We start from the raw sequence: 14,874 nt of genomic DNA, 5'->3' as shown, positions 1-14,874 counted from the left end.
GCAGTTTACACACAATGCTCCTGCACGGTGCACAGCAACCATTTACCATATTGCATCCAGTGCAGACCGCGGAGTGAAAGAAATGCTTTTCCTTCAACTCCCGCTCCTGGAGCACAACCAGCTCACCGCCGATGTGCCCGGGATCTGCAGGGGGGCACTGTCATGATCTCTGCTTCCAAAAGGTCAGGGTTTTCCCAACTCCCTTGGAAGCAGATCCATAACCCAGGTTCCGAGTGCCAACCAGTCCCAATTGGGACCTTTTGGACCCAGTCCTGGCGCCAGTGGCACCAGGCTCATAAATATGCCCAGTCCCAGCGCTGGAAGCGCCGGGCTCATAATGCTTGGGTGGACTTACCTGCAGCAGACCATGCTGCTTACTTGCCTGCCAGTTGAGCCTCTGATCCTCTTCTGTTTGGAACTACTTTTCCTGTTGGGTGGGGCAGGAGCCACTCCCTAGGTTCAGAACACTGAAACTCTTCTGGAAAGCAGGAACTCTTTTCTTACCTAGGCGTGGCTGTGGAAGGAGACACCTAAGCACTACAGGAGGCTATTTAAACCACACCCGATGGATGAATCTTGCTTTGCGTTATTCTGCATCCTCTGCAGCAGAACGCTCATCGTGTCTTCTGCATCTGATCCTGGGCCTAAGGAAAAAGGCTTACCATCCTGAATCCAGTCTTCAGCAACACCTATAAAGACAAGAAAGAACAGGTTAGCATTACGGTCTTCAGTGACAGCGCTTCACTTACCTGGTCCATCGGCTGTCACCAACGCCTCGCGCTGCATTCCGGCATCTGAAAGACAAAGGCTTACCTACTCTTCGTGCGCTCCGGAGGTCTTCGCACTGCATCCCGGCATCTGAAAGACAAAAGCTTACCAACTCTTCGCACGCTCCGGAGGCCTTCGGCACTGCATCCCGCATCAGAAAGACAAAACAAGGTGCGTTTAAAGACATTGGGGAACTTTAATACTCAAGTGCCATTACTCCTTTCCACATCTAACCCAGTGGGTATTCCGGCACCCTGCAGCCGCTCCGAACTTGTACCTGCAAAATAAAAAGACAGTTAGAGCGCATCGTGAAGCAGGCAACAAGCGCTTACTTACGTGCTTCCAGGCGCTTCTATTCATCACACGGGCTCCATCTTCAACTCACTTCAGCCTGTCATCCGCCATCGCCGGAACCCTGCAAAACAAGAGACATCATTACTAAAGACTTTTAAAGACATTAGAATTACTCGAAACTTACCGTTCGTGCAGTAAACGACGGACAGCAGTCCTCTGAAGTCAAGGGGCCTGCTCCCCTTATCCAGTGAAGAAACTGGTTACAGCACCCTTCCCCGAGGCAGATGGAGAGCACGGCGTTCACTTACCTAAGGTGAGAGCGTTAACCTTTGGGGTTCTACAGGAGAAGAGAAAGGGAAGAAGAGAGAGACATTCAATAACCCAGTTCATTAATCCCATATTTTCTATCTGCAGACATCTTACCCTTCGAGTCAGACATACAGTGCACAGAGGTCCAGCCCAAAGAGCCAGCCGTGTGTTACACATCACCTTTGAAGATACGGTATACGCCCAGTCAAGACCGGCGCCTCTACGGGAATCAGGTGAGCGTTACAGAACGCAAAGCCTACCGCAAAACTCCCGTCCAGGCGCTATGGAAACCTCGGATACCGACCAGCTAGCCCAGTTACTTGGGGAACTAAGGGCAGAAGTGCATGCAGCCCGTCAGGAAACGAACGCTCTAAGAAGGGAACTGATTATTTCCAAGGAGCGAACAGATGATCTCGCTAGACAATTGCTACAGTCACAAGCCGGACAGACCCCGTTACCCGCATCTGGGGGAAATCTTCCTTCTACATCCTCTATGAATCCAGTGCAGATCAACCTACCTGGGAATGTACCTCTGGCTCCGCCCGAACGATTTTCTGGTGACCCAAAGAGGTTTGCAGTATTTATCAATCAGTGCCGGTTGCATTTCTTATGCCGGCCAGCAGCCTTTCCAACTGATCAAGCTAAAGTAGCTTTCGTGCTTTCGTACCTTAGTGCCAATGCGGCACACTGGTCGATCCCTCTAGTAAATCAAGATGATCCGGTCCTCCATGATTTTCAAGCTTTTCAGCTCAGTATGGAAAAACTGTTCGCAAGACATTCACAGGGGCAGGCCTTGGACAATGAGCTTCTTTCGTTGCGACAAGGTAATCAAGACCTTTTGGCTTATATTGCGTCTTTCAACAGACTGATAGTGGAAACTCAATGGTCTGAGGACAAAAGGATTACGCTGTTTTATAGAGGTCTACGTGGAGAGCTCAAAGATGTGTTAGCCCAAGTAGTGAATCGCCCACAAGATTGTTCGGACTATATAGACTTAGTCGTTCAAATAGATCACAGACTGCAGAACAGGAAGGCTGATCGTTCCAAGTTTGATGCTCGAGTATTTTCCAAACCGCCAACTCCTTCCAAAGGAGTAGACTCCGGGGAACCCATGCAAATAGGGGGCCTGAAAGGTCCTCTAACACAAAAGGAGCGGGAAAGGAGAAAACAGTTGCAATTATGCCTCTATTGCGGAAACTCAGGGCACTTTCTTCGAGACTGTCCGGTGAAACCTGCCAAGAAGGCAGTAGGAGCTGCAGTTACCAAAGTTACAAACTCTGAGCAGGGAAACGACCTCGCCCGACAAGAATAGAGGTCCTCTTGCCGAGCGTGAAAACCAGTTCCGTGACCTCGCATTTCGTGATACCTATGGTCCTCATTAGCCCTGATAATCCGGATCGATTACATGCAATTGAAGCTTACGTCGACAGCGGTGCCATCGGCAATTATGTGGATCATGAAATGGTTTTGAGGATGAATCTAACTCTTTGTCCCAAGGCTGTAAAGGACGTCATTACTACGGTGGATGGAACGGAGATAGCCCCCGGACCAGTAACGCATACCACTCAAGAAGTGATGCTAGTAAGTCAAGATGGACACCATGAGAAGATCGTGTTCGATGTGATCAAGGCTCCTCAGTTTCAGATTATTCCAGGAATACCTTGGTTAGAGAAACACAATCCTCTGATCGATTGGCGAGCAAGAACGGTCCAGTTTCCAGAATGTGTCTCTACTTGTCATCCTCCACCTGGTGTTGCACTGGCAGCAATTTCTTCAGAGACTCCCCAGTTACCTCCCGAATACCTAGAATACCAAGATGTTTTCCGGAAGGATCAGGCTAACTCTCTACCTCCTCATAGGTCTTATGACTGCCAGATTGACCTGATACCTGGATCTACTCCTCCTTGTAGTAGAATTTATGCCCTCACCGAGCCTGAGAACCTTCACCTTCGACAATACCTGGATCAATACCTGGCAAATGGGTTTATTCGTCCTTCCAAGTCCCCTGCTTCTTCAGCTTTGTTCTTTGTTCCAAAAAAGGAAGGAGACCTTAGAACTTGTATAGATTATCGCTCCCTGAACCAGATCACCGTCAAGAATAGATATCCGTTACCTTTGATCCCTGAACTCCTGGACCAAGTCAGAAAAGCATGCATATATACAAAGCTGGATCTTAGAGGAGCCTACCACTTGGTACGAGTAAAAGAGGGCGATGAATGGAAGACGGCCTTCCGCACCAAATATGGGCTATTTGAATATCAGGTCATGCCCTTCGGACTTTGCAATGCCCCGGCCGCCTTTCAATATTTTATGAACGATGTCCTCAGAGAGCTCATAGATGTGTGTGTTGTTGTTTACATTGACGACATCCTCGTTTATTCTTCATCAGAATCTGAACATCGGAAACACGTGAAAATGGTCCTCGAAAGATTGCGTCAACACAAACTTTTCGCTAAGTTGGAAAAATGTGTTTTCAACGTGACTGAAGTTGAATTCTTGGGATTCATATTATCACCTAGCGGAGTGCGTATGGATTCAAAGAAGGTCGATGCAGTTCTCAAATGGCCATCACCATCCTCCGTAAAAGGTGTGCAAAGCATGTTAGGCTTCGCTAACTTTTACCGCAGGTTTATCCCCGAATTTTCTCGAATAGTCCAGCCCATCACTGCCTTGTTAAAGAAAAACAAACGTTTTGAATGGTCTACCGAGGCGGAACAAGCTTTCCAGGATTTGAAGACTAAATTTATCTCTGCACCAATCTTAAAACACCCTCGCCCCGAACTCCCCTACATCGTGGAAACTGATGCTTCAAGCCTTGCCATGGGGGCCGTTCTATCACAAAAGGACCCAGTAACCAATCAGTTGCATCCCGTGGCATTTTGGTCCCGCAAATTCTCGCCTCCTGAAATCAATTACACGATTACTGACAAGGAACTTCTGGCTATCAAGTCTGCCTTTAAGGCTTGGCGGCATTATCTGCTGGGGGCCCGACACACCGTTACTGTGATTACGGATCACCGAAACCTGCAATATTTGAAAACCGCAAAAGCCCAATCCTCTAGACAACTCCGTTGGGCATTATTCTTTGCCGAGTTTGACTTCATAATTACCTATCGACCTCGTACAAAAAACGGTAAAGCTGATGCCCTTTCTCGGATGGGAGTGGAAGAACACTTGATCAACCCTAAACCTGTACCAATCATTCCTGAACAAAGAATTCTGGGTGTAATCGCCACACAATCCATAGAGGAAGTTAAGGATAAAGCCAGGCAACTTGTAACTCCAGCAGACATACAGAATTGGCATCTGCAGGGAAAGGACTTTGCAGTAAAGGACAACTTATTGTATTTCCAAGAACGATTATACCTGCCCAGCACAGATTTACAGAAAAAAGTAATCTCTTGTTATCACGATTCTTTAATGGAAGGACATCCCGGTATGGCCAAGACCTCAGAAAAGATCAAGCGCTACTTCTGGTGGCCGTCTTGGAAAAAAGATATCAGAGACTTTATAATGTCCTGTGGAGTATGCGCCCAAAACAAGAGTCAAAAGGAAAGACCAGCAGGCCTCTTACGCCCTATTGACATCCCACCTCGCCCTTGGCATACGCTTTCTATGGACTTCATCACCGATCTACCTCCATGCTCCGGATACAATACGATTCTAGTAATCGTGGACTTATTCTCCAAGATGGCGCATTTCATTCCGCTCAAAGGCTTGCCAACAGCAGCAACTCTGGCCCGAGAATTTCTCGAAAACATCGTCCGACTGCACGGTTTTCCTTCGGTTCTAATTTCGGATCGAGGTAGTCAATTTATTTCTCATTTTTGGCGAAGTTGCTGTCGGTCGGCTCAAATTGATGTGAGACTATCGACCAGTCACCACCCTCAGACCGATGGACAAACCGAGAGGACCAATCAAACTCTGGAACAGTATTTACGCTGCATGCTGCAACAAACTGAAAAAACTTGGAAAGACATCCTTTGGATAGCCGAATATGCCTACTATAACTCTGTCCATTCGGGAACTGGGAAAACCCCGTTTTTTCTTTTATACGGCAGTCACCCTCGAACCTCGAAGTTGGATCCCCTCCAAGATCTTGAAACACCAGCAGTAGACTACCTGCATTCTACAATCACCCAAGCCTTTAAGGAAGCTGTTTCTCACCTTCAAAGGGCTAAAGAACAATACAAGAAAGGAGCAGATCAACATCGGAAGGAAGCCCCTCAATATCAAGTAGGGGATCAAGTCTGGTTATCCACCAAATATCTACCTCTAAAAGGGCCACGCACATTCAACCCAAGATACCTTGGTCCCTATTCCATCACTACCATAGTAAACCCAGTAGCGGTCAAGTTGGACTTGCCCCCGCACATGAAGATACATCCGGTCTTCCACGTCTCTCTATTAAAACCCGTGCAACCTCAAACCCGACTACCTAAATCTCCAAAACCCATCCTAGTTGATGGAGAACTCGAGTTTGAAGTCAAAAGCATTCTGGACTCCAAGATCTCCAAATCTAAACTATTTTACCTAATTGACTGGAAAGGCTACGGCCCCCAAGAGAGATCCTGGGAACCTGCTGAATATGTCCACGCTCCTCGCCTAATCAAAAGATTTCACCGAACATTTCCTGACAAGCCAAAACCCCCGGAGAAGCCCGGTTTGGGAGGGGCCTTGAGGGGGGGTACTGTCATGATCTCTGCTTCCAAAAGGTCAGGGTTTTCCCAACTCCCTTGGAAGCAGATCCATAACCCAGGTTCCGAGTGCCAACCAGTCCCAATTGGGACCTTTTGGACCCAGTCCTGGCGCCAGTGGCACCAGGCTCATAAATATGCCCAGTCCCAGCGCTGGAAGCGCCGGGCTCATAATGCTTGGGTGGACTTACCTGCAGCAGACCATGCTGCTTACTTGCCTGCCAGTTGAGCCTCTGATCCTCTTCTGTTTGGAACTACTTTTCCTGTTGGGTGGGGCAGGAGCCACTCCCTAGGTTCAGAACACTGAAACTCTTCTGGAAAGCAGGAACTCTTTTCTTACCTAGGCGTGGCTGTGGAAGGAGACACCTAAGCACTACAGGAGGCTATTTAAACCACACTCGATGGAGGAATCTTGCTTTGCGTTATTCTGCATCCTCTGCAGCAGAACGCTCATCGTGTCTTCTGCATCTGATCCTGGGCCTAAGGAAAAAGGCTTACCATCCTGAATCCAGTCTTCAGCAACACCTATAAAGACAAGAAAGAACAGGTTAGCATTACGGTCGTCAGTGACAGCGCTTCACTTACCTGGTCCATCGGCTGTCACCAACGCCTCGCGCTGCATTCCGGCATCTGAAAGACAAAGGCTTACCTACTCTTCGTGCGCTCCGGAGGTCTTCGCACTGCATTCCGGCATCTGAAAGACAAAAGCTTACCAACTCTTCGCACGCTCCGGAGGCCTTCGGCGCTGCATCCCGCATCTGAAAGACAAAACAAGGTGCGTTTAAAGACATTGGGGAACTTTAATACTCATGTGCCATTACTCCTTTCCACATCTAACCCAGTGGGTATTCCGGCACCCTGCAGCCGCTCCGAACTTGTACCTGCAAAATAAAAAGACAGTTAGAGCGCATCGTGAAGCAGGCAACAAGCGCTTACTTACGTGCTTCCAGGCGCTTCTATTCATCACACGGGCTCCATCTTCAACTCACTTCAGCCTGTCATCCGCCATCGCCGGAACCCTGCAAAACAAGAGACATCATTACTAAAGACTTTTAAAGACATTAGAATTACTCGAAACTTACCGTTCGTGCAGTAAACGACGGACAGCAGTCCTCTGAAGTCAAGGGGCCTGCTCCCCTTATCCAGTGAAGAAACTGGTTACAGCACCCTTCCCCGAGGCAGATGGAGAGCACGGCGTTCACTTACCTAAGGTGAGAGCGTTAACCTTTGGGGTTCTACAGGAGAAGAGAAAGGGAAGAAGAGAGAGACATTCAATAACCCAGTTCATTAATCCCATATTTTCTATCTGCAGACATCTTACCCTTCGAGTCAGACATACAGTGCACAGAGGTCCAGCCCAAAGAGCCAGCCGTGTGTTACACATCACCTTTGAAGATACGGTATACGCCCAGTCAAGACCGGCGCCTCTACGGGAATCAGGTGAGCGTTACAGGCACATACATTTTATGTTCATTGCACCGACGTGCAGCACTTAATTTCTCTTTTCTTTTCCAGTAAACACTCGGGGGGGGGGGTGTGGGAGGGGGAGTTTAAACTAACATTAAAGCTTTTCGTGGCTAGGCTGTTAGGATGGTGGAGCGCCATCATGTTGTAAAGTAAGTACTGGGACGAGGAAGAGGGAGGTAATGCTGTATTCCGCTCATTTCTAGGCGCTTTAATAACAGGTTTTAGTGCTACCGCTTTTATGGTAGCCGATGGATCGCCGGTCATGTCTCGGGATTCGAACTCGTGAAGTCCAGGCTGCCTTTACGCCAGAGCAGAGGCCAATGTTCAGCATTTCTTCTTGATATGCTACACGTATCTGTGGGTTTTCTGAAAATGGCAGAAATTTGCCTAAGCGGCAAAACTTGGGCTAAATGCATTTGGTCACAACAAATTGTCACAGATGTGTCACTTGTGTTCAGAGATTTAAAATGAAGGAGAAGCTTGCACCTTTTATTTGCAGGGCTGGTAGAGACTCCAAAATATAACCCCGACGAATGAATGGCAATGAGCAATGGTGCGGAGATGGTAAGGCTCCTCTGCGTGTGTCCCGTGACCCTTTTTACTGATGTACCGTAAAGCCGGCTGAAGTAGCTCCCTCTAGAATGCACACCCACTGGACACATGGGACACAAGAACTGCTGTTTGGTTAGTGAAATTAACAGCAGCACCCTCAAATAATTGTACCTATGCTCTGGCTGGCCAGACTTTGCTGGCAGGGAGCATGAACAGCAGTCCCATTTCTCATTAGACATGCGTAAAGGCATCTGACACCCTGCCGCCCTTCGCAGCGCTAAATGGAGGCAACGAGGAGATCACCAGAGCAACGCCTTTTTACTCTTGTAATACGTGTAGCCAATTTGCCACAACCTTAAGGGGGAGCCCCACTAGGGCACTCACAAGAAAGCGCTAGGATAGAGCTTTGAGCACAACATCCTTTATTTTCAGAGAGCACGCCTGGAGGCGCTAAGAAACATCTGATACTGATAATCAGGGACACATAGACACGCCACTAGGCTCCCAGGCTGAAAAAATATAATTTCGCCACTGGAGACATTCATGGTGAATGTTAAAGGCTTGCCATGAAAAGCATAAAAAAGACAGCAACACAAGAGACCATTAGATGTTGGTTAAAACCCACACCATGTTTCAGAAAGACACACTCGGCCGGATTCACAAAGCGTTCTTGGTATAACCCATTGAAGAAGCTTTGTGAATCAGTCCCAGTTCCTCCTCTGAACTCCTCGTCAATCAGTCATCTTTGTTTCTAATTATTCAGTCAACCCTCTGACAACAGACTCCAAACTCACCAAGTGATATACCAAGACTAAACCTATACCAACCCCCCGCTTTTAGAGGGTTCTCTGTGGTTAGTAAACCATACAATGAAAGTTCATATTAATCTGTTTTTCTATGTTGTGGGACTCCAAACCCCAGAAAAGTGGAGAGGGGCCCCACCTGTTTCAGAATGAAAACGGTTGAGTTTTGGGACATATTCTGTTCCCATCTGTCATCTTCTGGCTCCAGACTTCAGCTACCCTCAGTGCCCAAGGTGTCAGTCCCAAGTGTCAGATCATGTCACTTTCAGTCATATAATTGGTTCCTAATTATATATTTATTAGAATTTTTGTTCCGCTCTGGTGCTACCCAGAGGGTCTGGGAGCGCCTTACAAGTTTCAAAGGTTGAAGGGGTGGGAGATGAAGCAGAAGTTAGTAAATGTTTTCAGGATAGGATAGAAAGATTAGGATAGACAAGTGGTTGGAGGGGAGATGGCGAGGCGGGGCATTGTGTACGGAAACAGGTAGGGCTGGTGGCCCTTTCTGGAAGTGTTGAGGGTGCAGGTACAGTGTTTCATGCCCTAAGCGCACATTGGATACATGTGTGTTTTTCTGTGCATGTTAGTGTGCAGAGTGTAATGTGTAGGAGAATGTGGCTTGCTTGGCTGGTGTTTGTGTGGGTGATGGGATTGAGTTTGTCGTGAAGTTAAGAAGGGGTTTTGTGGTGGATGCCTTTGAAAACAATGTAGAGTCCTTTGAAAGCAATTCTCTGAGGTGCAAGGACCGAGTGGAGTTGGGAGAGCTGATGTGATATGTGAATGCTTGGGTAGGTGGAGGATGAGTCTGGCTGCTGCGTTTTTGTGGCTTGCAGGGGGTTTAAGAGTGCTGCCAGGCAATCCAATGAGGACAAGTGCTTGGAGTGCGGGGCGGAAGTTCATCTGGCAGAAGGATGTGTCTGATCTTGTTTTGGTGACAGCAAAAATGTTGTGTGTAAAGGAAATATGGGGGTCGATGGTGAAGGTAAGGAATTTGGCAGGCTTGGTGAGGGATATGTGTGGGTTGTCTGCGGCATGTTCTTTGATCCGGGTGGGAGGGGTCAGATTTGTGTTTGGGGGCAGATGAGGAGGTATTCTGTTTTGGAAGGGTTGCGCTTGGGGTGGTGGGTGGCCATCCAGGTGGTGATGGTGGAGAGACCGACTTTAAGGGTGTGGATTTGTGATGGGGATGAAATTTGGAAGTATATTTGTGTGTCTTCTGTGTATTGGTGGAAATTGACTTTGTGTTTGCTAAGGGTCTATCCAAGAGATTCAACATATAGTCATTCGTAACATACAGAGTTGGGTAATATGCGTGGAGTCTTTTTGTTATAGAAGATCCTTTAATTTATAATCAAAAATATCACATTCATTCAGATTTGAAAGAAAATATTTTTCCTGTTTACTTACAAATGATTTTGCATATGCAATGGGTGTAAAAGTATAGACTTCCCAATAATATGCTAACATCAATCTAATGGGGTACGTGCATGTGTTTCACCCAATGTGGGCTTTCTCAAGGCAAAAATAGACCCTTATGGTCATAAAATAAAAGTGATCACATTATTTTAACCCTAATGCAATTCACCTGAGTTTAGCTATGAACAATTTTCAGTTGCGTACTTCATCCCAATGAATTAAAAAATTATTTTTATAATTGTTCATTTTTTATAATTGTTCTTTTATAATGCGCTTAATACCGGAGAACTGTTTCTAAGCGCGAGAATGGGATTCAAACCTGTGTTGCTATGCTTCCAAGACAAAGACACTGCCCTTGCCCGTGAGCTATCCTCCCAGCCTCTAAGACCAAGGGACCCTGATGGTCATAAGCATTCCACATCATATCCACAATGTTCAACTCAATATAATGGCCTTATGTTAATATCACATACATGTTCATCAAATTTCCTTTCAGATTTCATTGGCCAACTATCATTGTTCATTAGTTTTCTCCTTTTTTATCAGGATGGCTGCTGAATGCTTATGACCATTAGGGTCTCTCTATTTGGATGCGGAACCCCGTACTTGACCAGGTTGGGATCTGAACAAAAAGGGGCATGGAGACAAAGTTTGTCATATCAGTAAGGCAGGAGGTAGACCACTCGAAGACAGTGCCTGAGAGTTTCATCCTGTGGGATAGGATGCTGAGTAGAATGATTTGGTTGATGGTGTTGAAGGCTGCAGAGAGGTCTAGGAGTCTGGGCAGTGGTTGTGTTCTTTGTGAAGGTGGTGATGCAATTTGATGCAGCTTGAGGTGGGCATGCATCATCAAAGACATGTGCAGGTTTTGTTTTGGTAGTGCGGGTGTTGAGGGTGTCTGTGTCGATGAGGTAGAAGTTGTCTCATGTTTTGGAATGTTTGGGAACTGGGGTTGGGAGTGGAAGAATAGAGCGGAGGGGTTGCCGGATGAGTATATTGGAGTTGAAGTTTTCCACAAAGGAGTTGCATACTGCATTGGATGGGGGGGTTGAAGGTGTGGGTGGTGGTTTGTAGAGATTTGACAATGTTCAATCGTTTCTGTGGACGAATGGTGGCAGATTGGAGTTCTTGGAGGTAATGGGTTGCTTTGGCATTGCGTATGGCTGTTTTGTATTTGTTGCAGCAGTGTTTGAGTGGTGCTCTGGTGGCGGGGCATGGGTTCTTTTGCAAGGCTTATTCTAGGCATCTAGCCTTCTGCTTGATAGAGAAGAGGGAGCTGTTGAACCATAGTTTATGGTGGTGGCTTCAAGGTTTTTGTGATTTGAGGGAGGCAATTCATACCCTGTCACTCACTCTGGGGCATACCCTCAAAGAGTATTTCCTAGCCACGCACTATCACTGTAGTGGTGCTGCTCATCACAGTCAGGCATGTTGACCAATGCAACCCCGATGAGGTCAAATCCCAGGTCCAGGAAGTCAGGAAATTAACCCCCCCAAGAACCAGCCCACAGGTGCCAAAGGGAAAATACACACAGACACATTTAACACATGCTGCGGCTGGTTCCAAAATGACCACGTGGTTAGAGCTAGATCGAGCCATTCACATTTTACCACACAACCCAATTCCACCCAGTAAAGCAGGGGGACAACTGCATCAAAACGTAAACTCACTTGAAGATTTAAACCATAGATCACAGATTTATTCTGCCGCTGGCACTTCCGCAAAACAACTCGACCTGGGCCTTTTACCCTGATAGGGTCAACCCTACTTCTACACTAATTTCCTGTGTTATTGCAGATTTGAAACCACATATGGACCACCGTCTAAGGATTCACACCCGACCTAGTGAGAGCTGCTGCTGCAGTTTATCAGCCGAATGATGCTAAAATATGTATCTTAAAGAACAGTTTCGTTTTTTTTGTTTAAATGCACGTTATTGTGGGTATTTATTGAGCGCGAACCTAGCTTCAGGAAGCCAAAGAAGCACTGTACATCAGTAGTTGTTACAAACAGGTGACTATATGTTGCATGTATTATCAGCATACTACTCAGGATAGCAGGTAGCAGTTAACATTTAGAGTTAGTGGGGAACATGCCACAGGGCTAAAAGTAGTGTGGGGGTTGGAACAGGCTGTGGACGATGGACGCCAGGAGTGTTCCATGGTCGGGTGCCCTTGGGAGGGTCTACCTTATGGTGTATGAGAAAGGTGCGGATTGCAATAGAGGGCCTTGATTCTCTCTGTGAATTCTGAATTGCATGAGGCCGGGGGCAAGACTGATGTAGACTGGTAGGAGTTCCCACAGTGTATGTGGTGCCCTTTTGATCTGGAGTAGCCAAGAGTCAACATGTTTACGCTGAGCAATATTTCTTAATGAACAAATAATTATATTTTACGAGTCCTTTTCTACGCTAGGGGTAGGAGACCAGCTTTTTTGTATTCTTAACTTAAAAGTATTGTGTTGAAAGTGCGCAGGTGGAATGGTAATGCAATTATGCATCCGAAGCAAGGAAACGTCACGACTCACTCTCCACGGAACATAGAATCTTGTTTGACCCCAGCTGCGCCAATGGAATTGCTCGGCCTTTATGCCATCATAGGAGAACGTGGGCCGTGCCCCTTCTAGACTTTTCTGTCCCTACAGCTCCGGGAAGCTTGCGATTGTGGCTTGGCTGGTGAAGGTTGTCCCCTCCTCTCGGTGAAGCCGCTTTGGTCGAAAGCCGGGCTGGCCACTGGAGGAGAGGCCGGGTTGTTGTCCGTAAAGTCATCAGTAGTCAGGCAAGCTCACAGGGCATTTCCCTACCTGACCTGCAGTTTCTTCTTCCTGTTTCTGCTCTTAAAAGCAGTCGTAATGATGGGGGTGGGGGGTCCCGTCTGGATTCGTTTGTTTTGCTGTGGAACCTCTTGACATTGTCCACCCTCTCAATGCCTCCTACTTTTCCACTCTCGTTGCAGCTTCCCAATTACCGCTGACGCCTGACAGACAATGGAGAAGAAGAAAGGATGCCTGAGTGTCACCAAGTACTTCCTGTTCGTGTTCAACCTCTTCTTCTTTGTGAGTATTAAGGCCTGTTGCCTCATGATTCATGTTTGTCCTATGCAAGCCTGACAATGTGCAGGCTTGTGTTGCCGCCTGAAGCTTGACTGTCTTCCTCTCAGTGGACTTCGGGGGCTATTTAAGGCCTGGCCTTCCATTAGGAATCCACTGGGGCATTAGAACAGACAAGGGTGGGGGATGGGGTGGGCTGCAGTGTATACGAGCCGGCAATTCTTGACCCTGTCATGCATTTCTTTTTATGTGGAACAGAGGTGTGAACTGCTGCTGCCTGCCCCACTTGATTTTTTTTCCCCTCATACAGGCAAAGAATAGCTTTCATGTAGTGTCACATCTACTGCTGGAAGTGCTTTATAGGGTGAGCCGTGTCTCATATACTGCTCAAGGAATTACAAAATATAAACTATTTTCGCACAATCGTGTTTAGCACATGAAAGTCGTTATTGACCTCCTCTCAGCCAATCAGAATGTTCGGAATGCATTCAGTAACTACTGGTATTGACTGAATTCCTGGCATTGTGGCTTCAGGAGCAGCCTGGCAAACCACAGATTGCATTTCTCTGCATTCAACTTCTATAATAAGGTCTGCCATTTTTTAGGCAGGTGTTTCTCAGAAAACTACAAAATACTAAGGGAAATTATATCCAAGTTGGCTGAACATTAACTAAATAAATATGTTAACAGTCACTATATATGTGTTTTCTTGCTCACATTTCTATTAAGCATGAATATACAGATCCATTGATACTTGGCTTGTTAAATGGTACAATCTTTGCTTGAAAAATAATGAATGCAGAGGTATATAAAATGTTGTGGTAGGACGCCACCCATATCCATAGGAATTTGGCCTGTCTGCAGAACATCACACTGCCATAGCACCCTCCCACCCACCTCAAAGTACAGCTATGCTGTGTGCCCTGAAGTTGATTAAAGGCTGCATGCATGTGTGGTTACTTGCATTACAGAAAACAGGGAACGTGGTGCACCATGACCCTGGGGTCCCCATGGAAATAGACTTTTGCGTCCCTGGGGAGCATTGGGATTAAAGATTATGCAGGAAAAATCATTACACCACCAGTACCAAACAGTGGTAGAAGTGTACCAAAAAAGATACTGGAACTGTGGTTGCGGCAGGGGAGAGGGGAGGCGGAAGCACAGTGCAGCATGCGACCAGGTGTTGCGGTCCGGACTTTGCAATAGTCTAAGTGGCTAGTAACTAAGGCTCCTATGACAACTTTACACTTGCACAGGGACATGAATGGACAGATCATCTGTATAGAATGGTGAATATGGTCGTAAGAAGTAGAGGAATGGTAAACAGAAAAAATAAAAGTAGTGGAACACCGCTCCCGACCGTTGCCGCTCACTTCGATCACTGGTAAGAAAAGTGAAAAAGTTCTGCAACGCTGCCCCAGAGCTGCTGCTTAGGACATTGGTTCCCGTAGTGTCCCCTTCAAAGGTTAGAGCGGTGCAGGCTAATCACCAGCATGAAGGAACCCACTTCCTAAAGGGTTAA

At 46.9% G+C, this 14,874-nt stretch overlaps 1 protein-coding gene across 2 annotated transcripts in view; it reads left to right on the top strand.

Moving 5' to 3' along the window:
- LOC138526952 (CD82 antigen-like) overlaps positions 1-14,874 on the top strand; it is a 462,340-nt gene that overhangs the window by 196,997 nt on the left and 250,469 nt on the right. For both annotated transcript variants that reach the window (XM_069637869.1, XM_069637861.1), the window contains exon 2: positions 13,259-13,358. In XM_069637869.1, coding sequence (XP_069493970.1) covers positions 13,290-13,358 — 69 coding nt within the window. In that variant the 5' untranslated portion in view covers positions 13,259-13,289. The remainder of the gene's footprint in view (positions 1-13,258; positions 13,359-14,874) is intronic.

Source organism: Ambystoma mexicanum, chromosome 1q (genome assembly GCF_040938575.1).
Source record: "Ambystoma mexicanum isolate Mex_15411 chromosome 1q, UKY_AmexF1_1, whole genome shotgun sequence".
Classification (NCBI taxonomy): Eukaryota; Metazoa; Chordata; class Amphibia; order Caudata; family Ambystomatidae; genus Ambystoma; species Ambystoma mexicanum.
Note: the sequence above shows the minus strand (reverse complement) of the source record. Positions and strands in the feature narration are given on the sequence as shown.